At 45.4% G+C, this 24448-nt stretch overlaps 1 protein-coding gene across 10 annotated transcripts in view; it reads left to right on the forward strand.

Moving 5' to 3' along the window:
• The window catches only part of LOC120829809 (seizure protein 6 homolog), a 91153-nt gene that overhangs the window by 41040 nt on the left and 25665 nt on the right, over positions 1-24448 (forward strand). For 6 of the 10 annotated variants that reach the window (XM_078098843.1, XM_078098846.1, XM_078098861.1 and 3 more), the window contains 5 exons: positions 206-372; positions 983-1177; positions 1596-1734; positions 15348-15544; positions 16868-17062. In XM_078098843.1, the coding sequence (XP_077954969.1) occupies positions 206-372; positions 983-1177; positions 1596-1734; positions 15348-15544; positions 16868-17062 (893 nt within the window). The remainder of the gene's footprint in view (positions 1-205; positions 373-982; positions 1178-1595; positions 1735-15347; positions 15545-16867; positions 17063-24448) is intronic. The other 4 variants (XM_078098853.1, XM_078098827.1, XM_078098856.1 and 1 more) reach the window with 2 other exon arrangements.

The raw sequence follows: 24448 nt of genomic DNA on the forward strand, positions 1-24448 counted from the left end.
CTAGAAACACAGCTTGTAGACAAACCTGTAGTCTAGTCAAATGTACATATGCAGAGGAGAAAACGAGGGAGGCCTTCTGACATTAAAATAAAATCTTCAATAAGAAACCCAAAATACAAAATGAGCATAGTATTCCTTCTCCAAACTCCAAAATGGCCCAGGTATTGAGCTCCACCAAATTACACTCTATTCCCTTTTCTTTTAGGTTGCTGATCAAAAATGGAAACAACTTCGATGCAGCTGCCCTGTATGATTCATATAAGGTGGAGTATCTTCCCAATGAAGGTCTACTCAGTATGTCCAGGCATCTCTTTGCAGAGATGACTACAGATGCTACAGGCACCTCCACAGGCATTGCCATCAGGTACCAAGGTAAGGTAGATAGACAAATAAAATATCTCTTTCTAAACTCCTGTCCTGAACTAAATATTGATTTTAAAGCATGCAGTGGATTACCCTGCTCATTCCAACAACATTTACATACTGGCTATTTTAAGAATTTGAAAGGAGGGATTTTCTTGATTATGCTTTCTATCTATATTTACGTGTATGCTGATTCCACTCTGTAAAAAGAGAGGAGAAAATTATTTTATGGATGATTCTTACGAATAGGGGACCTGTCATACTGCAGTTGTACATCATAAAGAATATTAACATGTTGGTGATGATTGGTGGTGCGGTTTAACATCCGCCTCAGGGGAACCGTAATGTTTGAACTAAATTTCACAACAAACCATCCAATAACTGAAATAATACTTAAATGAAAAAAAAACCTCACCGTGTCAGACGAAAAATCGGATCTCTTCATGTCCACAAGGCCTTTGCATAAATGCGTCAAATGGACAAATTCTTTGTGAACACTTTTATCATTCAAATTAGTTCACGCTAGTAACTTCAAAGTTGAATTTTAAGCCTGAAAGCAATCCACTGGTATTTGGTAAACTCTGTCCTTTCCGCAACTTAAAATATCTTTGTACTATAGCCTTTGCCGCAGGCCACTGCTATGAACCCTTCGTGAAGTATGGTAACCTGACCAGTAGTGACCACACCTGGGCAGTGGGAGCTGTGGTGGAGTTTGCCTGTGACACTGGCTATACCCTGGAACAGGGATCTATCACTATTGAATGCATTGACTCCAACAATCCCCAGTGGAACGAGACAGAGCCTGCCTGCAGAGGTCTGTACGCCGTATTGACAAAATGTGACTCATCTGATTTACAATATACAGGTCCCAAGAACAGCATACGCTGCCATTTTAGTCAGACCTGCTAGAATTTACTGTACTGAAACTCAATGGGAACCACCAATATCTAATGATTTTCTGTGGCAAGAAAAAGCTTAGGTTCAGGAAAAACATTTAAAGTTCTGGAATGTCTGTTTCCACCTAACCACCCCCCCCCCCCCCCCTCCCCTCCCTCCACTGTTGTACTATGTCACTGGCCCTGAGCTTTCCATCGTCATGTCAATCCAAACTGTATTAAATTATTTAAAAAGTATTTTTGGCATTGAACATTGACATTGATGTGTGGTGAACAAACTGTACCCCCAGCTTGCCTGTCCTAATATCCATGGTTGTGTATGTGCATATCTTCCAGCTGTGTGCAGTGGCGAGGTCACAGACTCAGCTGGATTGGTGTTGTCTCCTAACTGGCCTGAAGCATACGAAAAAGGCCAGGACTGTATCTGGGGAATCCATGTTGAGGAAGACAAGAGGATCATGGTGGACATTCAAGTGTAGGTATCCGAATTCCATAAATGCAATTTCATCAGCCTCCTCACCCGTCGACCTTTGATATGAGCCAAACCACATAACTACAAACTCCTTCCTTGGCCTCTTTGAATCAAAATGATCATTAAACCAACATCATCTCTACCTTCTACTAATTTAGACTTCTAACATGCAGTTTGAAGATGACAATCATGACTGGTGACACGCATTAAAAACTGAACACGCTGCTAATGAAACGGCGCTCCGCTTCTGAATGACATGCGTAAGTGCCAGACAGACAACAGTTAATTTGGTGCAACGGAAAAAAAAGAATTATTTCTGGTAAAGCAGCATTCTAACAATAAAGATTCGAAGAACAATACTTTAATTGCATGGAATCTACTCGCGCGAATAATTCGCTTCGCTTTTGGTGTGAACGCATCATAAGAGGGAAAATAAATCTATTTGACTTTGACGGGTTTAACTGTTGACCAAAAGCCCATCCATTTTTAGCCGGGTCCAGAGATTAGCCACATTCCGTGTCCCTCCCTGTACATTCCTGTAAATGTCAATGACAGTTTTCAAACTATCCAGCTGGCAGCCCAGGTAAATGTGTTGATGCCATGTATGTTGTGTTCAGATCAACTCTTGTCCCCAGAACGAGCTTTCAATTTGGTTTGTACTACAATCCACACTCCCTCTACATTCCCATCATTGCTTCCCACCTCAACAGTATTTGATATATATGAGCAGTGAGCAATCACTGGATATTCTGGCCAGAGTTTTTTGTCACACAGGTTTCATTAAGGCCCCACAAAGTGTGCTATTAAAGATGATTTATTGATATTCTGAATATTTATTGACGTATACCTTTGGTATCCATCATTTTGTTGGTGAAATGCTACTAATTAGCATTCTGTCGAGTAACAAAGCACTGTTAGCAAGAATGTCGATCACGTAAAGGGGTTCATAAGGAAGTTGTCATAGTAGTTCAAGGTTAGGACCCAATGGCTTCACCACAGGAGACAGTATCAGGTATACAGCCTTTAGTTCAACCAATGAGAGGGCGGAAATGTGTGGAGCCCGTGGTCCGACACAGGAGGTGAATGAATCAACAGTGTAAGGTCTTGTGGCTCGACACCGAGGCCAGGCAGATTGACAGTGTGACGTCCCGTGGCTTGATCAGGTGCTGTACGCTGGGAGAGGTGGGCGAGTTAGTCCATGAGCAGGCAACAAGCAATTCACCGAATCGTGGTGAAGCCTACCAAGGCAGAAGACGATACAGACCGAGGCCCAGGTCTGCAGGACCAGGGTTGATACAGTATACTGCTGGTGGTATTGAGCTAGAATGTTTGCCGCTGTGCACACTCAGGGGTGTGGACACAGAGCACAAAAACATCCTAGATGGCGCCGACGATGGCTGCCACGGTGCTTCGGTGCGCTTTGTTTTTTGTTGTTTTTGTTGTTAATTGTGTCTCCTGTTTCCCGGAGCTCTTTCACCAGAGATGAGCTCTTGAACATCCGAGGAACAACTCCAGCGGAATTACTTTCAACTTTTCTTCTATCTTCTGTGGAATTACTGGACATTCTAGTCAAAGGTGCGCTCAACTTTCATCACGCGGTGAGACGCCGTAGGAGAGGAAAGCGTGCCGGCTCGTTAGTGAGACTCTGCAAGCGTGGTTCTCGCACACCGCTGCCAGGCATCTTTCTCTCCAACGTGCGTTCACTGTGCAACAAACTGGACGAAATGCAGCTGCTGGTAAGGAGAGACAGAGACTTTTCTACATCCCCCGTTTTGTGCTTCATGGAGTTATTGTCCTCGGGGACTCTCACCCAGTACAGTACCAGAGAGGAGAACACGCTGGATCACTGTTACACAACAGTAAGCAGGGCTTATCACGCTGTCCCTCGTGCTGCACTGGGACACTCTGACCACATCATGGTCCACTTGATTCCTGCATACGGGCAGAAACTAAAGCTCTGCAAACCTGTGATGAGGGAATTAGAGAACTGGACCAGTGAGACGCTGGAGGATCTTCGGCCGTGCTTGGACTGCACAGACTGGGATGGTTTCAGGACTGCTACTAAGTCTGGATGAGTTCACAGAGGCTGTGACTTCTTACATCGGCTTCTGTGAGGACAGCTGTGTTCCATCATGCACCAGGGTGAGTTTCAACAACAACAAACCCTGGTTCACAGCGGAACTCATAAAACTACGCCTGCAGAAAGATTAGGCATTTAGGAGTAGGGACAGTAGGGACAAGTTTAGCAAGGCGGTGAGAGATGCTAAACATCTTTACTCTCCAACAACAGTTCTCAGCAAGTGACTCTGCTTCGGTTTGGAGAGGCCTCAAACACCTCACTGACTACAAGCCCAAAACCCCCCACTCCATGAATCACCTCCGCCTGGCAGACGAGCAGAATGAGTTCTACTGCAGATTTGATAGACAATCAGCGTGGTTACTTGGATTCGAATAACTGGCTTAGTCGGACTGAAATCAAATTATCCGTTTCATGTAAAGACCTTTGTCCGACTATGTGCGGTCCGACTACGATCCGACTAACACCCCTGGATAACTCGATCCGATCCAGTTGATAGTTCGACTATTGCGGCATGTAACGGTGAATCGGATAAGGAACTGGACTTTGTGTCTTTGCGCATGCTTGAGATCCCGACGGCGTCTTCTCTCCGTTATCAAATCAGCCAATAGCGCCATTCGCATTCGCTGTACTCCTATTAACATCATGCAAAAATAGTAGAGGGATGTAGCTTCACCTTGCTCTCCGTTCGCCATCTTTCTCATAATGTTGATGTTGTTGGTAGTGGTGATGCGGTCAAGCGGAAATGGCGGAACTAGTTGTAATGAAAACAGCGCAACCTATCGTATCGGATATGACATGCTTTCGGCCAATGATTCGATTTATTCACTGCCATGTATATTGGGATAATAGCACTAGCCCCGAAAGATAGCATAGTCCGACTAAGCAAATATTTGAATTATACCATGATGTAAACACACTGAATGTCCTGATCCCATCCCCCACAGCTCCAACAACCTGCCCCAGTCCAACAACCCCCCCACCCCCAGCCCATCGGGGGCTCACGCCTCTGTATCACCTTCCCCTCCCCCACCACCAACGACCTCTCTATTCTGGAGAGAGACAGGCCCGTCGCCCTGACATCTGTAGTCATGAAATCTTTTGAACGGCTAGTCCTGTCCCACCTGAAGACCCTCACTGACCCCCCCCCGGGACCCCCTGCAGTTCGCCTACAGAGCCAACAGGTCTGTAGACAATGCTGTCAACATGGTCCTCCACTACATCCTCCAGCATCTCGACTCCCCAGGAACCTACGGCAGGATCCTGTTTGTGGACTTCAGCTCTGCCTTCAACACCATCATCCCATCTCTGCTGCAGGACAAACTCTCCCAGCTGCACATGCCCGACTCCACCTGCAAGTGGATCACAGACTTCCTGTCCGATAGGAAGCAGCACGTGAAGCTGGAGAAACATGTCTCAGCCTCCCGGACCATCAGCACCGGTTCCCCCCAAGACTGCGTTCTTTCCCCTCTGCTCTTCTTCCTTTACACAAACAGGTGCACCTCCAGTCACCAGTCCGTCAAGCTCCTGAAGTTTGCGGATGACAGCGCCCTCATTGGACTGATCTCTGGTGGGGATGAGTCCGCCTACAGGTGGGAGTCTGACCATCTGGTGTCGTGGTGCAGCCAGAACAAACCTGGAGCTCAACGCTCTAAAGACAGTGGAGATGATTGTGGATTTCAGGAAGAACAGAGCATCGGCCTTCCCCCTATCCCATCACCCTAGGTGAATCCTCCGTCACCACTGTGGATTCCTTCCATTTCCTGGGCTCCATCATCACCCAGGACCTCAAGTGGGAGCTGCAAAAAAACAAAACCAGGGGTGTTGGCACACTGATGCAGTTTCCCCAGGGAGTGCTCCTTGGAAATTATTCTCTTTTTTGGTTTATTCCAAAGAGAGAAGCATTTTAATCTAGAACAAAGTTTTCTCATGGTCTCAACATATGCCCAGCAGGTGTCAGCATTTACATGGAGCTTAACAAGAGCAGCTATTCTCCCAGAGCCCTCTGGGTTAGATAGTGTACAGAGATGTATGCCTTTTAACCAGGTCCACAAAGACACCTGTGCACAAACATACTACAATCATATCTGTATAATGGGACACTATAAAATTGGGGAGAATCAAAAGGGTTAATAAGGGTTAAGGGTATTAAGATATATCAATTAATCCTTGCTCACCGAAAATTAAGACTTTCCGCGATTTCTAGATGGAACTCGAAAACATTGGCTTTATAAATGATATTAACGTTTAAAGTCATTGTTAAAAGATCAATGCACCTTGCATGCTGCAAGGTTTCATTCATTCATTGGATATTTGATCTCTTTTGTTATATACAACATGCCTTATCTATAATGTACTACTACAATTACTAGGATTCTAGTAAGCGTCAAAGAGTAAAGGATTTCTATGTGTAATGTTTCATAATGTAATAGCGAGATGATTGTGCAGAACAACTTCACCCTGGAAACTGCACAAACTTCACCAATTTATTAAGACACTTAATACTAATTAACACACATAATTCACTTTTCAGAACTTGTAGAATGGACTATCCCTTTCAAATTAATGTAGCAGGTTGGTCAGTGCTGTGGTCTTGTGTATCCTTACATTCATCCTTTATAGGTCGAATAGTCAAGCTGACCTATAGCAAGTTGTGGAATAACTGAGGTAACAATCAAGTGCACAATGGAGTAGTTGGATGCATGGTGGGGGAGGGGGGGGGGCTTTTGTGTGCTATCTCTATTGCTGCTGCTAAAGTGGAATTAAACAGTGTAACAATTCTCAATTCCACCCTGGTACGATGATGAAAAGGAAAACATTTGGGGATTATAACAACAAACAAGAAGCCCATTTTATTTGGACCTACAGTGACAGTTCCATGTTCATCCTAATCCTACATGCTATTTGGTTGCAACTGCTCTCTTTCTGTATTTTGCACTTTTGTAAATATGGAAATGAAAGATGATAGAGTTAATAGTTGGGTTAGATGTGTTTGAAGCTGATCCCATGGGCCAGCACTGTTTTTTATTAATTGAACAAAAACAAATTAGTGTCAAGTAATGGAGCCTGTGATTGATTTTCCTTCACAGATTCACTGCAGAGCCCCAAATAACCTTGTTTACCTTAATCACAATAAATTTAAAGCTAGCCAACAATACTTCTCAACTAGCCTGTTTTATCTGTTTGCAATCAGAATAACATGCAATTAAATGAGTTTAGCAACCATTGTGCACTCATTTTACTGCAATTGTGAGGAACATACTTAGATCCTCAGATGGGTAAGTAAGACTTTTGTATGGTGGTCAAACTACATATCTCAAGTTTAGACTAGTATATACCTATGTTTGAGAGTTTATTATTTTGGCAGGGAAAGTATATTCACAATTTTTTACAGGTATCCAATCAATGAAGTTAAAGTTGGTTGATTTTATTTCTGAGGGAGAACAAAATTACATGTCAGTCAGAATTAATTCTCTTTACTGAGAGATGTTTGGATTCACAACTGGATCAGGTTATGTTCAGAGGTTTACAGTTGGAGTTTGAGAACCAATGTATTACATGGAAGGTAAAGTCTGGAAAAAAAGTTTGTGTCTAGACCTGTATCTGCTGCTGACAGAAGAGTAATGTCTCTGCCAGTGGAAAGACAAAACACTCCACTGAAATTATCTGTCTCCTTACTTGCATAGTTATATCCTTCAGTTCTTGTTAATAGGGTTAGGCTTTGCAATGTGTTGCTTGAATCCAGGCCTCTTGAACATTTGCTTTTATTGCATTCCCTTGGCTCAATCTCGGCGTGGCTAATGAGTTTTATCAGGAGACGCTGGTGATTAATTAGCGACAGGAAAGAGCATGTAACTCCTTTATTCTGACCAAGCCATTTCCTGCATGCTCTAAATTTTCTATGTGAAAAAATGTAGCTTAGCCCCAGGGGACATTTTAAAAGACATCTGAGGTTTGCAAGACTTACAGCTTTACAGGCTATGGTCAGATCAGAATTTTTGGGGAGGATTTAGAAACTCTAAATGTTACACTTTGAGATTGTTGTGCATCAGTGGTATGTGTCGAGGCAGATAATAGCATCTTAAATATTATTGAATATTCTGAAAAAGAGACATGAAGTTTATTTTTCAATGACGTAATCCACATGATCTTACCTTGTCAATAGTCCCCATGAAAGGATTTTATAGAAGCAAGCCAACTTGAATTAGTCTTCCCTGTTGTAAATGGTAAATGGACCGTGCCTTGCCAATCAAAGTGATTTAACGCTTCATGTCAACATTTAACCATTCTCGCATATCTATATACTGATGAAAGATGCTACATTCAAGAGGCAACCCTCACCTGAGGAACCAAAACTAACTTTCATTAACAAACATTCATGCACAGGGCACAGTGTTCAGTGTCTTGAGACTGTATGAGCCAGGGATTGAACTTCCAATCTCGTCAAGCATTGTCGCTGCTTGCTTTACTGTCATTCTAAATAGAAGGATCTACTGTGAGGTGTATTATTACTGTTGTTTCAGCATATTGTGGGGAAAAAAAGATAAATATTCGTATGGTGTGAACAGAGCTGAGGCCCGTTCCTCGCACCTGGCTACTGAGTTAGCCGGATAATTTTCAGGATAAGATTACATAAATCAGGATTTTCGGTTCAACAAAGCCAGTTTAGCAAAATCACCATAGCGATACATCCATAAACTTGACCCTACTCCAGAGCAGGCTTCAGTTAGCTTCATAAGTTTGCCACTCCTCCAGAATAAAATAGCAGCTCCTTTCTTCAGGGATCCCATTGATGAAGAAGTGATATTAGTTATAATCAGTGTTGGGCAAGTTACTGAAAATGAGTATTTAGTTACAGTTACTAGTTACTTCTTTTAAAGGTAATTGAATTACTTACCAGTTACTGTGTATCAAAAGTAATTAGTTACTCTGGAAAGACAACTTTTAAGTTACTTTTATGTCTGCTTTTTAAATGTAATGAATATAAATAGTACTGAACAGTCAAACACAATATTTTTTAGACCTATTCATTGTAAAAAACAGGGCAACAGGCCTTCAAATCAAGCAATAGTACAAAAGTCCTTTTAAATACTTAAGTTAATACAAAATAACTGTTTCAGGCATTTGCCTGAAGGCAACTGACTGGACAGTTGACAGGATGCATCTCATCTTCAACATAGCGAGCAATCAATCTATTCAGCTCTGCCCGGTTTATCGGCTGCACTGCAGTCCGTGTAAAGTGGAGCCGCGGTTGTTTGCGTGGAGCGGCGCCTGCAGTGTGGTACATTGGATCGAGCACTCAGTGCTCGATTGTGTTTGTGTAAGATCATCCTCTGCTCTTATTGTGCTTTCCGTCTGTTTTCATTCACTTCCTGTCTTATTTTCCACCCACTGTTCGTCCCTATTCACGTCACTTGTCTTCCTGCCTGTTGATTGCCGGTCTTCACTCTGATGTTTCTCACCTGTGTCTAGTTGTCTTCCCCTCCCCCGTGTATATAAGCTCACCTGTGTTCACTGATCCCCTGCCAGATTGTTGTAGCTCCATGTCGACTCACTTTCCAGCGTTCTCTTGTTTTGTCTTCTCGTTTACCTGAACCTATCGCCTGTTTCTACGACCACGTTTACCTGCCTGTTGGACCTGTACTGTTGCCTGCATCTCTCTGGGAGCAATAAACCGATTACCCTTATCCCTGTTTCCTGAGTCGTGCATTTGGGTCCGCCATTGTAGCCTGACAGTACAATCTGGCCAAGATGGACTCAGCCGACTCCGAGGCGGTGCGGCGCAGGGTCAGCGCCTGCAACACCAGGAGGAGCAGATTGCTATTCTACGGAACGAGCTCATGGCTATGGCTAGCCGACAAGAGAGCCAGGTGGCCGCACTGAGCGGGCAAATCACCCAGCTGGTCACTCATGTTCTGCAGAGGACAGCGAGACGTACCCAGCACCGGGAGCAGTTCCACAGCCACTTCCGGCCCTGCAACGTCGGGAGGTGATCCTGTCGGGGAGACAGTCCCTTCTGCACCATCCCCACATCTCGCCAAACCGGAGACGTTATTGGGAGATTGCCGGGCATTCCTGACGCAGTGTGAGTTGCACTTCGAATTACAAGCGGCAGCGTATCCAACAGACCGAGCCAAGGTGGCTTTTGTGATCTCACATCTCACCGGAAGAGCGGAATCCTGGGCTACGGCAGAATGGAGCCGTAAATCTGTGGTATGTGATTCCTACGCCAATTTCACTCAGACTTTCACGCAGATTTTTCAAATTTTTACTCCCGGGAGGGAGGCTGCTCGAGCTCTGGTGGGTCTACAGCAAGGCAGGAGAGGAGTCTCGGACTATGCTGTAGAGTTTCGTATTCTAGCTGCGGAGAGCGGCTGGAATTCATCCGCCCTGTGTGACGCTTTTTTACATGGACTATCACATATCGTGAAAGATCAATTGATCTCCTTGGACTTACCCGCCGATCTGGATGCACTGGTGGCCCGGACGGTGAAGATTGATAAACGCCTTCTGGAAAGAGGGTGCGAGAGACTACAGCAGAGAGGGGTCTCCACCTACCAGCCGAGGGCGCCAGAGACATCGAGGATTTTCCAGCGTACTCAACCTGGCACTCACCCTATTGGGCAGCAGAGGCGATTCGACTCACCCAGAGAGTTTCGTCGTACTCAATCTACGGTCACGGACCTTCACATTCCGGGGGTTTCGCCATCCGAGGAGCCGATGCAACTGGGGAGGACTCATCTGTCGCCGGAGGAGCACCACCGTCGCAAGACCGCCGCTGCATCTATTGTGCCCAGTTTGGACATTTCGTTGCTTCCTGTTCAGTAAAAGATGGGGCTCACCAGTAGGAGAGGGCGCGCCGGTGAGCCGTACATATGTTCCTGTTTGTCCCTCTCGACCCAAGCAAGAAGTTACACTGGTGAACGGATCGGTCTCTCGGATTCAGACTGTGTTGGTGGATCCTGGCGCGGACACCAGCCTGATGGATGCGGTTCTCGCCAGAGACTTGTCGCTGAACTCTATTCGTCTTCCCAAGCCATTAGACGCTACAGGATTGAATGGAGGCCTTCTCTGGCGAATTACTCATCGCACGTCCCCTGTGTCAATAACTTTTCCTGATGGCCACACAGAAAGACTGACCTTCCACGTATTTGATTGCCCGGGTCACCCCGTTGTTCTTGGGTTTCCGTGGCTTACATTGCACAACCCCCACATGGAATGGCCTTCGGGCACGATACGCAGCTGGGGAGGAGTGTGTGAGCGGACCTGTTTTCCGGCTAAGTTGGAGGTAGGGGGCAATGACACCATGGCTCCTACCACTCAGCAGAAGGGGAGTCAGTTGACCTTCCGGATCTTTCGGGCGTACCCGAGGAGTACCTGGACTTAAAGGACGTCTTTAACAAGACATCACGGTGAAGAACCGTTATCCCCTACCCCTGATTTCCACTGCTTCAGGGAGCAAAGATTTTCACCAAATTGGATCTTCGTAATGCCTACCACTTGGTGAGAATGAGGAGTGGGGACGAGTGGAAGACTGCCTTTAACACACCCACAGGCCATTACGAGTATCTTGTAATGCCGTTTGGACTTACTAACGCCCCAGCTGTATTTCAAGCGCTGGTCAATGACATTCTGAGACATGCTCAATCTATTTGTGTTCGTCTACTTGGACGACATGTTATCTTCTCGGCCGACAAGGACTCATGTGCAACACGTTCGCCCGGTGCTGCAGAGGCTTATGGACAACCAGCTTTATGTCAAAGCCGAGAAATGCGTGTTTCATGTGACCACGGTCTCCTTTCTGGGCTTCGTGGTGTCGGCAGGAGTGATCCAGATGGACCCGGAGAAAGGGCGAGCGGTTGCCGAATGGCCAACACCCACGACTCGCAAGCAAGTCCAGAGGTTTCTTGGCTTTGCTAACCGAAATTCATCAGGAATTTCAGTACAGTGGCTGCGCCTCTTCACAATATCACGTCAATCAAGACTACGTTCCAATGGTCCCTGGCAGCCGAGCGGGCGTTTTCCCACCTGAAACCGCTTCACCACCACCCCCGTGTTGATGCTGCCTGATCTACAACGCCAGTTTGTGGTGGAGGTGGACGCGTCTGATGTGGGTGTTGGTGCTGTCCTATCCCAACGTTCTCCACAGGATGAGAGACTCCATCCTTGTGCGTTCCTGTCCTGTAAGCTGTCTGGACCTGAGAGAAACTATGATGTTGGCAACAGGGAGTTGCTGGCAGTCAAAGTAGCTTTGGAGGAGTGGCGGCATTGGCTGGAAGGGGCGGAACAGCCATTTATCGTCTGGACGGACCATAAGAATTTGGAATACCTACGCTCGGCCAAAAGACTGAACGCCTGCCAGCCCAGGTGGGCCCTGTTTTTCAACAGATTCAACTTCACTTTGTCGTACCGTCCTGGGTCCAAGAATGTGAAGCCTGATGCCCTGTCCCGTCTGTTTGATCCTGACCCCTGTTCCGAGGTACCTGTAAACATTTTGCCTGCGACCTGTATTATTGGGGCTATAGCTTGGGAAGTGGAGGAACGGGTTAAGAGGGCCCAAGATGGTTCAATTGTCCCTGCCGGTTGCCCCCCCAACCGCATGTTTGTCCCTGCTGGTCTCAGGGCTCAGGTCATCCATTGGGCCCACACATCTCTCCTCTCGTCATCCGGGGGTCAAGAGAACAGTTTTTGTAATACGGCAACGCTTCTGGTGGGCGTGTCCAACCTGTGCCCGAAACAAGACCTCACGTCAAGCTCCTGTTGGTCTCCTGCAGCCTCTGCCTATTCCCAAGCGGCCTTGGTCGGACATTTCCCTGGACTTTGTTACAGCGGTACCCACAGCCGTGGATAGGTTTTCAAAGATGGTACATTTTATCCCCCTGCCCAAGTTGCCTACCGCAAAAGAAACGGCGGTGGCTCTGCTCACCCATGTTTTCAGCATCCATGGCTTTCCTGCTGATGTAGTTTCTGACCGTGGTCCCCAATTCATATCCCAGTTCTGGAAGGTCTTCTGCACATTGATTGGGGCCACGGCCAGCTTATCTTCGGGCCAGCTTATCTTCGGACCACCCGGAATCCAATGGACCGACTGAGCGTCTTAACCAAGAGATGGAGAAGGGCCTTCGCTGCCTGGTTTCTCAGAGTCCGGCATCCTGGTACAAGATGCTTCTGTGGGTAGAATACGCCGACAACACCCTGCCCTACTCGTCCACCGGCTTGTCGCCCTTTCAGTGCGCCTACGGTTACCAACCGCTGCTATTCTCTGCCCTCGAGAGAGAGGTGGGGGTGCCCTCGGCCATGGCCTTGGTCAGACGCTGTCGACGGACCTGGACGAGGGCTCGACGGGTTCTTCTGAGCAACGGGGACCGCTACAAGAGACAGGCTGATCGGCGGAGGTCTGCAGTCCCTCACTACCAGGTGGGCCAGAGGGTGTACCTGGCCACGAAGGATCTCCCTCTGCGCACCGAGAGCCGGAAGTTGGCCTCTCGGTTCGTGGGACCGTTTCCCGTTACCAAGGTGATCAATCCTGTGACTGTCCGGTTGAAGCTGCCCAGGGCCATGAGAGTACACCCCACGTTTCATGTGAGCAGAGTCAAGCCAGTCAGGAGAGCGCACTGGTTCCGGTCACACCTCCCTCGCCTTATTGGCGGAGGCCCTGTTTATACAGTGCTCAAGCTGTTGGTGGTCAGGAAGACAGGCCGGGGCCGTCAATTCCTGGTGGACTGGGAGGGGTATGGCCCAGAAGAGCGGGATTGGGTGTCGGCCAGCAATATTGTGGACCCTAGTCTCATCCGGGACTTTTACAGGATGCATCCTGACGTGCCTGGGCCGTCCGGGGTTCGGCCCTAGAGGAAGGGGTACTGTAAGATCATCCTCTGCTCTTATTGTGTGTTCAGTCTGTTTTCATGCACTTCCTGTCTTATTTTCCACCCACTGGCCGTTTCTCAATACCTAAGACGGCGAGAACGGACTCGCGTTCCCGCGAGAATAGACTCGGGAGACAGACTCGGGAGTCCTGACTCACGGGTACGGGAGAACGGACATTTCCGCAATTGGAACAGCAGCTGACTTGATGACGTCACCACAGTAGGCGGTCTTTGTTTACGCACGCAAGTATCTCATCTGCCATTGGAGCTTGCTGAGGTGAAATGCATTCTGGGATATATGTCTCTCACAAGAACAGACGAGCCTGCTTTGATGCATGCCCGGTAAAATGGGCGGGGCAAGTCACATCCGGGTATTATGACCGTTCTCGGCCAGATGCAGACTTGAGAATTGGAAAAGTACTCGGGCTGTGACTGATGACGTTTCACGAGTCCACGAGAACAAAAGTCCACACAAGAACGCATATTGAGAAACGGCCACTGTTTGTCCCTATTCACGTCACTTGTCTTCCGACTGTTGATTGCCGGTCTTCACTCTGATGTTTCTCACCTGTGTCTAGTTGTCTTCCCCTCCCCCGTGTATATAAGCTCACCTGTGTTCACTGATCCCCTGCCAGATTGTTGTAGCTCCATGTCGACTCACTTTCCAGCGTTGTTTTGTCTTCTCGTGTACCTGGACCCATTGCCTGTTTCTACGACCACGTTTACCTGCATGTTGGACCTGTACTGTTGCCTGCATCTCTCTGGGAGCAATAAACAGATTACCCTGTTTCCTGAGTCGTGCATTTGGGTCCGCCATTGTAGCCTGTCACTACGACTGAGTTCTGTGATTGTTTGTTCATGCCTGCCGGTTGTGTGATTTGAGCGCCAGTAAATTACCTAACCTGTACTGCATCCTCGTCTCCGTGCATTTGTATCGATTTAGATAACCCACGTATAGTATACGACTAACAGTGATTATACATGTAGCATTCGCGGGCCTGAGGTCTTTCATCATGAGCGACGTGATGCTGTTTACATGCACGTACGGCGACTATTCTGTGACACACAACGTTTGGTGGTCACAACTATTTTGTGCTGACAGGCAGCTATTTACTTACTATTTTCCGGCCCTCCGCTTCGCGTTGCAAAAGAGTAACACTAGTAACTAACTCATTTCAGTAATTGTAACTGCGTTAATTTATAAAAAAAATACTTTGTTACATGCTCGTTACCGCTAAAAGTAGTGGAATTACAGTAATGCGTTACTGTGTAACTCGTTACTCCCAACACTGGTTATAATAGCGTTTAAAAGGAAGAGTGCTTCAAGATTCACAATTCATTCATTTAGGATGGACATGCGCACATTATCCTGATTACTTACTGCTTACTTACTATAAGTCTGGTTTGACTTAAGATTTTCTGAGAGCGGATCAGCCTCCAATCAAGATCAGACTCCAACCTGACTTTAATCATCGGGGTTAATTTAAGCTAGCTAATAGGACATTTGATTAACTTCGTTGAACGACATACGAGGAACGGGGCTCTGGTGTTTGACCTGTAGGTTGTGTACAGAGTGAAATGTGCCCCTGAGTTTTAATGCACATGAAAACAAACTAAATATTTTGTTAAAGTTTACACTAAATACTTTTTTTTGTTTGTGTCCCCCATTTCAGGTTGAAGATTGGAAATAAGGACTTATTGACCTTTTATGACGGAGATGACCTGACAGCTAAAGTACTGGGTCAGTATGGAGGATCAAAGTCGCGATTTAAACTTTACACCTCCACAGCGGACCTCACAATCCAGTTCCAGTCTGACCCTGCCACCAATGTCTACGGCTATGGCAACGGCTTCAAAGTCCACTTCTTTGGTAAGTTCTATGGTTAGTTCAAGTGGGTGAGTTATCATTGTAAGTGTCCAATGATAACTCAACCAATTGGACTACGTTAGGCCACCCGTACCTTACTCCAACTCTATACCTCTACTTTACATCTTGGGGGATTTGTTTTTTACAGACCGTAAAAATGGAAGCAATAAGATGCTCTGTACGGTGGCCCTGAAGTGCAAAACCAAACGGCAAATAGGAAAACACAATGACATTAACTTCTTTCGGAAAGGGTAGGGCCTTGTAGCAGGAAGCAGTGGATGGACCCTTCTGATTGGACAGACGGACTGTCTGTTTTTAACCCTCTTAATCCGAAGCCTTTCGCCGGCAACGGAAAGTGACATTGAGGATTCAAATTACCGTGACTCCTTAACTATTTGCACAATCGGATTTTGAAATCTGAGAAATGCCACTTTCTCGATATTCTGTCAATCAATTAATCAGTGGCGGGAGAGCCTGTGATGAGGGGGGGAAGTGACGCAGCAGGAGAGCCACAGCAGAAAGTCACGGAGAGATGGCGATGTTTTGAGTGTCTTAAAAGTGTCCTAGTGTTTCACCATTGTTTTACCGGTGTTTTGTTGTTGAATTATATTTAGGTGTTGTAAATAAAAGTTGGGGGGGCGGGACGCGACGCGGCATGGGGACCGGAGTCAGATTCCTTGGCGTGAGGAATTGTATGTGTGGCGGGAGTGCGTGACACTTGAGAGCCCTGTATCATTTCCTGTTAAAAGACACAGTCCGTCTGTCCAATCAGAAGGTTCCATCCTCTGCTTCCTGCTATAAGGCCCTACCCTTTCCGTTAGAAGTTAATGTCATTGTGTTTTCCTATTTGCTGTTGTGCGTTCCTATTTGCCGTTGTGTTTTGCACTTCAGGGCCACCGTAGCTCTGCCTTGTGTTGGTGTGGCCATTTCCCTCAGTACCACACCTAGCCAGCAGACTTCATCTGATAAGAGTTAATGAAGACACAACAGCAGGTTTCCCCCCTTCCTCCCTGTCGTCATTTAGTATGTTCTCCCAACAACTACGTTGCCAGTCCTATTGCTCTTGCAAGTTGTAAACCTAGGGAAAACACTGGTGTCACTTAAAACGAAAACTCAAGAAGGATTCAAAATGTAAACGGATTATCTTCTGACAATAAGTGCAATTAGCAGCCAGTTAAGATTTCTTGCAATGAACCAAAGTGTTCACCAGACAGAAATATACATTAGTATCTTTATGTAACTCAAACCTTGTTTCCCTAATTGCTTCCTTTTTGTCTCCCTCTAACACCCACCCCACCACCCCTATGCATACTGACTAACCTACAGAAGTATCCCGTAATGACACATGCCCCGAGCTTCCAGAGATCTCTAATGGCTGGAAGAGTTCCTCTCACCCCGAGCTGGTTCAGGGCAGCGTGGTAACCTATCAGTGTTACCCAGGTTATCAAGTTGTGGGTGTTGAGCTGCGCATGTGTCAATGGGATCTTACCTGGAGTGGAGACCTACCAAGCTGTGAAAAAGGTTGGTACACAAAGACTTCCACCACTACTGAATCAACCACTTGAGAGCATCCATTGTGCTTTCGTGTTGGTTGATTGATCTTTTTTATTCATTTTTTGTGAAGCCTATGTAACATGTCAGTGAGCTTTGAAATTAAGCAATACGATTCCAAGTTGACTACAATTTCATTGCCTTGCCTGTAAATGTCGGCACAGAACAGGCAGGTACCAGCAATAACGACTCAAGAGAGCAAGTTAGGAGAAATTCCAAAATCTTTAATCTGATAAACAGTCCAAGTCCAAACCAGGCAAGCAGTGAAGACTGGGGAAAGAGGTAAAGAATTAAAACAGGCAAAACCAGCCAGGTAAGTGCAAGGGATGTTGGAAGGCATAGCGTAAGACAATATGTCAAATGATGAGAGAAATCAGGGAAGGTCAAGCTGGTTAATGAGGGCGGACGACTTTAGGAAACTCAAACAACTTAGCATTTAAGGAGCACAGCTTTCTAGTAGGGCAATAAGGTACCATAAGCTCCTTAAAAGAAGGTGCCTGATCAGCAAGTGCCTTGGAGGTGAGAAGTACCTTAAATACTATTCTTGATTTAACAGGGAGCCAGTGCAGAGAACCTACTATAAAAGTAATATGATTCATGTTCTTAGTTTCATGCTGCAGCATTTTGAATCAACATGTGAGGCTTAAGAGACTTGTATGTGCTGCCTGATAATAAAGAATGAAGTCTGTTTATTAAACGACACATCTTTTTCAAAAGATAACTCCAAGATTCTTTACAGTGCTACTAGTTATCAGAGCAATGCCATCCAGAGAAGCTATTACATTTAACTTAGCTGACGCTTTTCTCCAAAGCGACCTACAATAAGTGCATTTCAACCATAAGAATACAGACACAAAAGAACAAAAAACAAGAAAGTGCAATTTCATCAAATAAGCCAATCTACAACTTGCTGTGAAACAGTTTAACAGACTCTGTTACCAATTAGTGGCACAGCACAAGGGGTGTTGTCAGGAGTTGGTTGTGTTTTTGGCTGACTTACTGTAAATTCCGTACTATAGAGCGCACCTGAATATAAGCCACACAAACTAAATTTAGAACGAAAAAAAGATGTGTACATATACAAGCCGCAGGTGTCCACGCCAGTGACGTCCTTGTGTCATCATGAAATGTGAAAAAAAATAATGATTAAAAAAAGTATATATCCATCCATCCATCCATCTGCAAACCGCTTATCCTGCACACAGGGTCGCAGGGGGGCTGGAGTCTATCCCAGCCAACTTCGGGTGACTGGGTACACCGTGGATTGGTCGGCAGCCAATCGCAGGGCTAACACCGAGACAAACAACCATTCACACTCACATCTACGCACCTACAGGCAATTTAGAGTTACCAATCAACCTGATCCCCAGGGCCCGTTTTTTCAAAAGGTTTAATCCGGATAAAATTGATCCGGATTTAGTAATCCTTTTTTTTTGCGATCCGTGATCACGTAATCCACCTTACTTTTGAGCCAGTTTTTCAAAGCAACATCGGATTGGATCAATCTGATCCGGATAGGAACTTTTCAGGATCACCAAATCTGGATAACCAGTGCTCAAACAGGAGAGGAAATCACAATGTAGAACTATAGATATGTAAAGAGCAACAAGTAGAATAGCCAGTGTGGGGTCAATATAAGTTTATTTTTATTTGAAATGAAAACACACACATTTAAAAAAAACTAAAAACAAGAAAAACCCCACTCCATCCTCTTCCAGCAGTCCGCTCATCTGAGACCTACAACACAAACACTGTACATTGAGGATATGTATAACAAGTTTCAAATGTAGATGTATTGAATTAAAAAAAAGACTTAATGTCAAATACTCCACAATAATTTCAGACTTCCTCATCTGATGTGGAGAGACCAGCTTGTCTGAGCGTAGCCTTTAGGAGGCGGATCTCAAGTCTGGCCTTGGTTTGCTGCAGTTTGGTCAGTCAGTTGTTCCTCTGCCAGAACGAGCAAAAAGGACGTGCAACAAGGGACGCTATTTCTGATTTCGATTTGTTTTGGATTTCAAAAATCAGTGATTGCCATTCTTTGCATTTTTTTGGTTATTCTGTAATTGCATGCATCACTAATAAATATTCTAAAAACGTATTTTCGATTGTGATGAATATATATCAATTAGTGACCGAATAAAATGTATTGTTTTTGGTCAATTTTGACAGCTGTTTGGGGGATTATTTTATGAGTCCAAACTATTTGCTGTAGGCTTATACTGAAAGGCTGAATACGTTAAAGCCTACCTAATCACTGTAGCCTGACGGATGAACAAATAAAATTAAAACCTTATAGGATATCTTGTAAGATACTGCATGATCCAAATCTAGTATTATTTGATACATTTTTAAAGTTTTCATTACATTTTGGGCATGAAATCCATGCTGAATCCACCCTTCTGATGGGATCAGTTTAATCCAGATTTTTTGGATCAAAGTGATCCAAACAAAAAACTTCTGAAAAACCCAAACTAAAGGTTTGATCCGGATCAAAACCAAGATTGGATTGCGTGATCTAATCAGATTATGTAATCCGTTTTTTCTTTTGAAAAATCCATTTTCAAGATTTGATCCAATCCAAAATCCTAGTGGATTACTTTTGAAAAACCGGGCCCAGGGGCCGGTATTTCAAAACTTGTAATCCAGATCAGAATGATCCGGATAACCAAATCCCCCTGTCCTCACCCACGGATCAACTTGATCTATCCCGGTATTTCAAAATTTTGCCGGATTGGATCAGAGTGATCCTGATACCGGCAGATTGGGATGTCCAAATCCGTCCCGCCCCGTGGATCACAGGCAGGAAACAGGAAATGGAGCGAATATGTTACAGAAAAAAGGAGAAGCTGGCACAACTATTGTCTCTAAATGTAAGTATAGTCTTGGTCAGTGTTGATGCATCCTAAGACTAGATGAAAGGAAATCATTATATTGGGTTAACCAGCTACGTAAATCAGCACAAAGTTGAAAAAAGAGCTCGGCGATCTCAAATAAAGCAGATTTCGCGCTAATGCGAGCTAACGCTGCTCCATTGACTTCTGTGTTAAGGAGCTAACAAGTTGGTAAATAGGCTAGCGTCTGTATGTCGCGGTCCACAGTCCACATTTGAATGAATTTACTCGCAAGGCATTGTGTGTAGATTTTAAAATGTGTTGTACATATCTTTTTAGGAAACAGTTGTCAACTAAAGGGACAGCCCTAACACCTAAATATTTGTTTTTCTTTACAGATGTCTGTAGAAAGAGAAGACAGCCAGTTAACACGGGCCTGCTCCAAATGGCATAACCTTTTGAGCTTTGGCTATGAAAATTAAGTGTGTGTGCTGCATGCATATTAATAAATACATTTGACTGGTTTGAGTGGAGGCCTTTATCAGTGGGTATAACTTAACAAAAAACTGCACAAGTCGGAGCCCTGTCTTGGAGGAGATGGGGAATCCACCAGCACCACCACCATGTAAGCGCAAAAGGCAAGCAGAGAAAGGGGATGGCTACAATAATTTATTAAAGGTGTAAACGGAACGGGATCAGCAACAAATCATTCTCACAAATGAACAAATTAAACGGACACTGCTTAAACAAGAAGTTAAGTTAAGAATTCAGTTGCTGGAAAAACAGTTAAAAGATTAATGAAATGTACTTTATGTTTAACACTGAATGTTATATAAATCGCAACATTTTTCCTTCATAAATTCGTGTTATTGAGTTTGTAATGTCACTAAGTAATAGCCTAATGTAAATTCTGTGTTGCACTTCTGGCGCCGATTGGTTAAAGCATTGCAGTGAACAGCGTGCATGTTGATCACGTGCTTATTGGATTACCAAATCTGAATCTGAATCTTCAGGATCAGATTTGCTTTGAAATACCCGTTTTTAGGATCTGATGAGGATTTAATCCAATCCAGGAGGATTAATCCTGTGGGATCATTTTGAAATACCGGCCCCAGAGCACGTCTTTGGGCTGTGGGCGGAAGCCAGAGTACCCAGAGAGAACCCACACAAACACAGACTCGACACAGAAAGGCCACTGGGCACCCAGGACCTTCTTGCTGTGAGGCGACAGTGCTAACCACAGTGTCGCCCAATACACATACACACACACACACACACACAAAATGTAAACAAAGGTTTAATTCACGTCCTTCGGCTTAAACAGAAAAACGGTAGTCAAAAACGTGCAACTTGGGCTTCGGTCGATCTTCGCCGGTAAAACTTAAATAATGCCTTGTCTTTCCACTCTTTTTAAATCAATCTTTCCTACGGGTTTAAGTCTAGTTTCTGCGGACACTCTCCGCAGTCTATAATCTCTAGTCTCCCTTCTACCTGGAATGTGAGTCGTAAACTGGGGAGGCTGAGGGTGCTTATCTGAGCCTCGTCTGCTTTGGGGTTGCATGAGGGGGTGGAGGTGAGGTGGACCCTCTGGTTCTGCCAGGGCTGCTTTGGACGGGAAGACCGTGGAGGAGCTGCACTGAACTGCATGTTCGTTGGACATATTCTAGACCAATGACCCGTCTGTCCGCATAAGTAGCTTTCATCTCCTCTTCCCCTATTGTTTCCACGTCCTCTGCGCTGAGGTGGAGGTCGCTGGTCACCCAATGAACGGTCTCTGACTGCTGGGGCAGGATATTGGGCCTCTGGAAGAACGGGGTATTGGGGTTGTTCGTCTGTCACCTGCAATTGTTTCCTGACTCGCTGTTTTTCTGTTGCTTCTGCGTCAGCTGCTGCCAGTTGTATCTCCAGGAGTCGATGCGTCATCGTCTTCTCCGCAGCTCACTGTATTTTGTAAAAGTGGGTTAGATGGTCTCTCCATGTGATTTCATCCATGTTGTCCAGTCCCACTACTCCCTCTAACACTGTTTGAATTGGCAGGAACAAGCCTTGCTGCACAGTGTGTCGCCAGATTACTGCAGTAGATTGGTTATTGTCATGTATTTTTCCTGTAGCCAAATGACATTCTGTTTCTGCTGTCCTCAGATAATTCAATTCAATTCATTTTATTTTGTATAGCCCATAATCGCAAATTACAAATTTGCCTCAGAGGGCTTTACTGTCTGTACACATACAACATCCTCTGCCCCGAAACCCACCATCGGCACAGGAAAAACTCCCCAAAAAATGAAAAAACCCTTACAAGAGGGAAAAAAGGGAAGAAACCTTAGGGAGAATGTCAGAGGAGGGATCCCACTCCCGGGATGGACAGACTACAATGGATGCCATGTGTACAGAATGAACAATGTATAATACATGCAATTCCTATGACAGAAATGATTCAAGTAATTGTGAGTAGTAAGCCAGGCGCACAGCAGGACCACTGCAGGGGCAACCACCATCAGATAGAACCACCATCCACAGAAGCCTGTGGGGAGGGAGAGCACAGAGACTTTAGGAGAGGGTAATGTCGGTTTATGAGTACAGTAATATAATATCTAAAATAATGATGACGATGATGATGGCAGTAGCAGGCGTCAGCATGGCCACGGTAGGTGTCAGAACCAGGGTGCCGAAGGAACCACAATCTACGGAGACCTGATAGGGGAGAAAGCACAAAAAAAAAAGAAAAATCCCGGAAAGAAGCTGAATTAGTCATGTGCATTAATAAAACTTGAATTATGGTAGAACGAGAGCGTGAGAGAGGAGCTCGGTGTGTCCTAAGAACTCCCCCGGCATTCTAAGCCTATAGCAGCTTAACTAAGGGCTGGTCCGGACTAACCTGAGCCAGCCCTAACTATAGGCAGAATCAAAGAGGAACGTTTTAAGTTTTACTTTAAAAGAGAGACATGTCTTCACCTGGTTTCATACTCAGACCCATCAGGATGGACATACTTAGCTTTGTAGGCCAGATGTTTCGCATTGTGCCCCAAAAGACCCCTCTGACCTTATCGAATGGAGCCTCATCCTCTTGGTTGGTGGTTCTCGCTCTTGCTTCTAAGACTCTTAGGTTGTTAGCACCCTCCATGTGGACTATTAAGGCTCTTATATCTCCAAGAGCCAACTCATCACCTATTGTGTGACTTTCAAAGAGCAGGATCCATAGGTTAGCTCTTCCATCCAATGGCGGCAGTGCCTTTTCTAGTGTTTCCATGTCTTGATGACTCCAGGGCAGAAACTTGCTGGGCTTACAATCTTCTTCTGTCAGTCCAACAGCAGGTCTGGGGGTGTTTGGGTCGACTGCACTCCAGTAGGCAAGCAGCCGCTTGTTGCGAACACATCTCTTATCCTCTTTTTTGTGGGCTCTCTTCTTACTCATTCTATCTAAACGTCCGGCTTCTACATAAGCCGTAGTGGCTTGATTTCTCGCTGTTACAGTCTCCCTCCACACCTTGCGCCTGTCTTCACCTGCTGGCGGCAACACAGTTGGAAACCACCCATTCTTTTGCCATCTTTTCAAATATCTCTTCATCCTACTCCACTACCTTTCTCTTTCCTTGGACTCAGTTTGTTCTGCCATAAACTCTCTGGCCCTATCGAACAATTTCTGAGTCGTAAGCGTAGCCATCATGCAACCTGGAATACTCTAAACAACCGCTAAACTGTCCCTTCTGTCCTAGGTGTTACTCTGTCACTGACACTGAGTAAACTGCAAATTATGTAAGGCTAAATTAATGAAACCTACAAAATGTTACAACGAATTGCCAACTGAAATCAGCAATGCAAGGTAAACTATTGGATCCAAAAGGGAAACAGACAATGAAAACGCCGAGCCAAAATAATAACTACAATACAGATCAAATCAAACAGGCAAAATCTCAAACATTGATCCAAGAAAATCAAACTAGTCATGGCTTGAGTAAATAAAAAATGAAAATCCAACGCAATGTTAGTCGGAAACCGATTAAGATAAGATTAAACTTATACAATTACGGTGTAAACGCTGCCACAGGAGAGAGAAGGGGAGAACCAAAAGCCACTGGCCCTCATCGCCCCGACATGCTCGATCGGGTCCGCTGTTGGCATGGCTGCTCCTCCCAGGCTTGCTTCGCAGTGCCCAGCAGTCCTCTGGGTCTGTCAGAAAGCAAGAGTTCAATAGGTGAAAAACCAGTGGAAGACTGGGGTACCTCTCTCACCGTGAACAGCAGGTACGGCAGCAGGTGATCCCAGTTGCGCCCATCTTCCCCAACGGCCTTCCGCAACATGGGTTTTAGTGTTTTGTTAAACCGTTCTACTAATCCATCCGTCTGGGGGTGGTAGACTGAGGTTCTAAGTTGTTTGATCTTCAGTAGCGCACAGAGTTCCTTCATCACCCTGGACATAAACGGAGTCCCTTGATCGGTCAATATCTCCTTTGAGATTCCAAGACTAGTTGAGAGGAGAAACAACAGCTTGTTGGCAATGTGTCGGGATGTAGCCTTCTTCA

The sequence above is a fragment of the Gasterosteus aculeatus genome, chromosome 1 (assembly GCF_964276395.1).
Source record: "Gasterosteus aculeatus chromosome 1, fGasAcu3.hap1.1, whole genome shotgun sequence".
Taxonomy (NCBI): Eukaryota; Metazoa; Chordata; class Actinopteri; order Perciformes; family Gasterosteidae; genus Gasterosteus; species Gasterosteus aculeatus.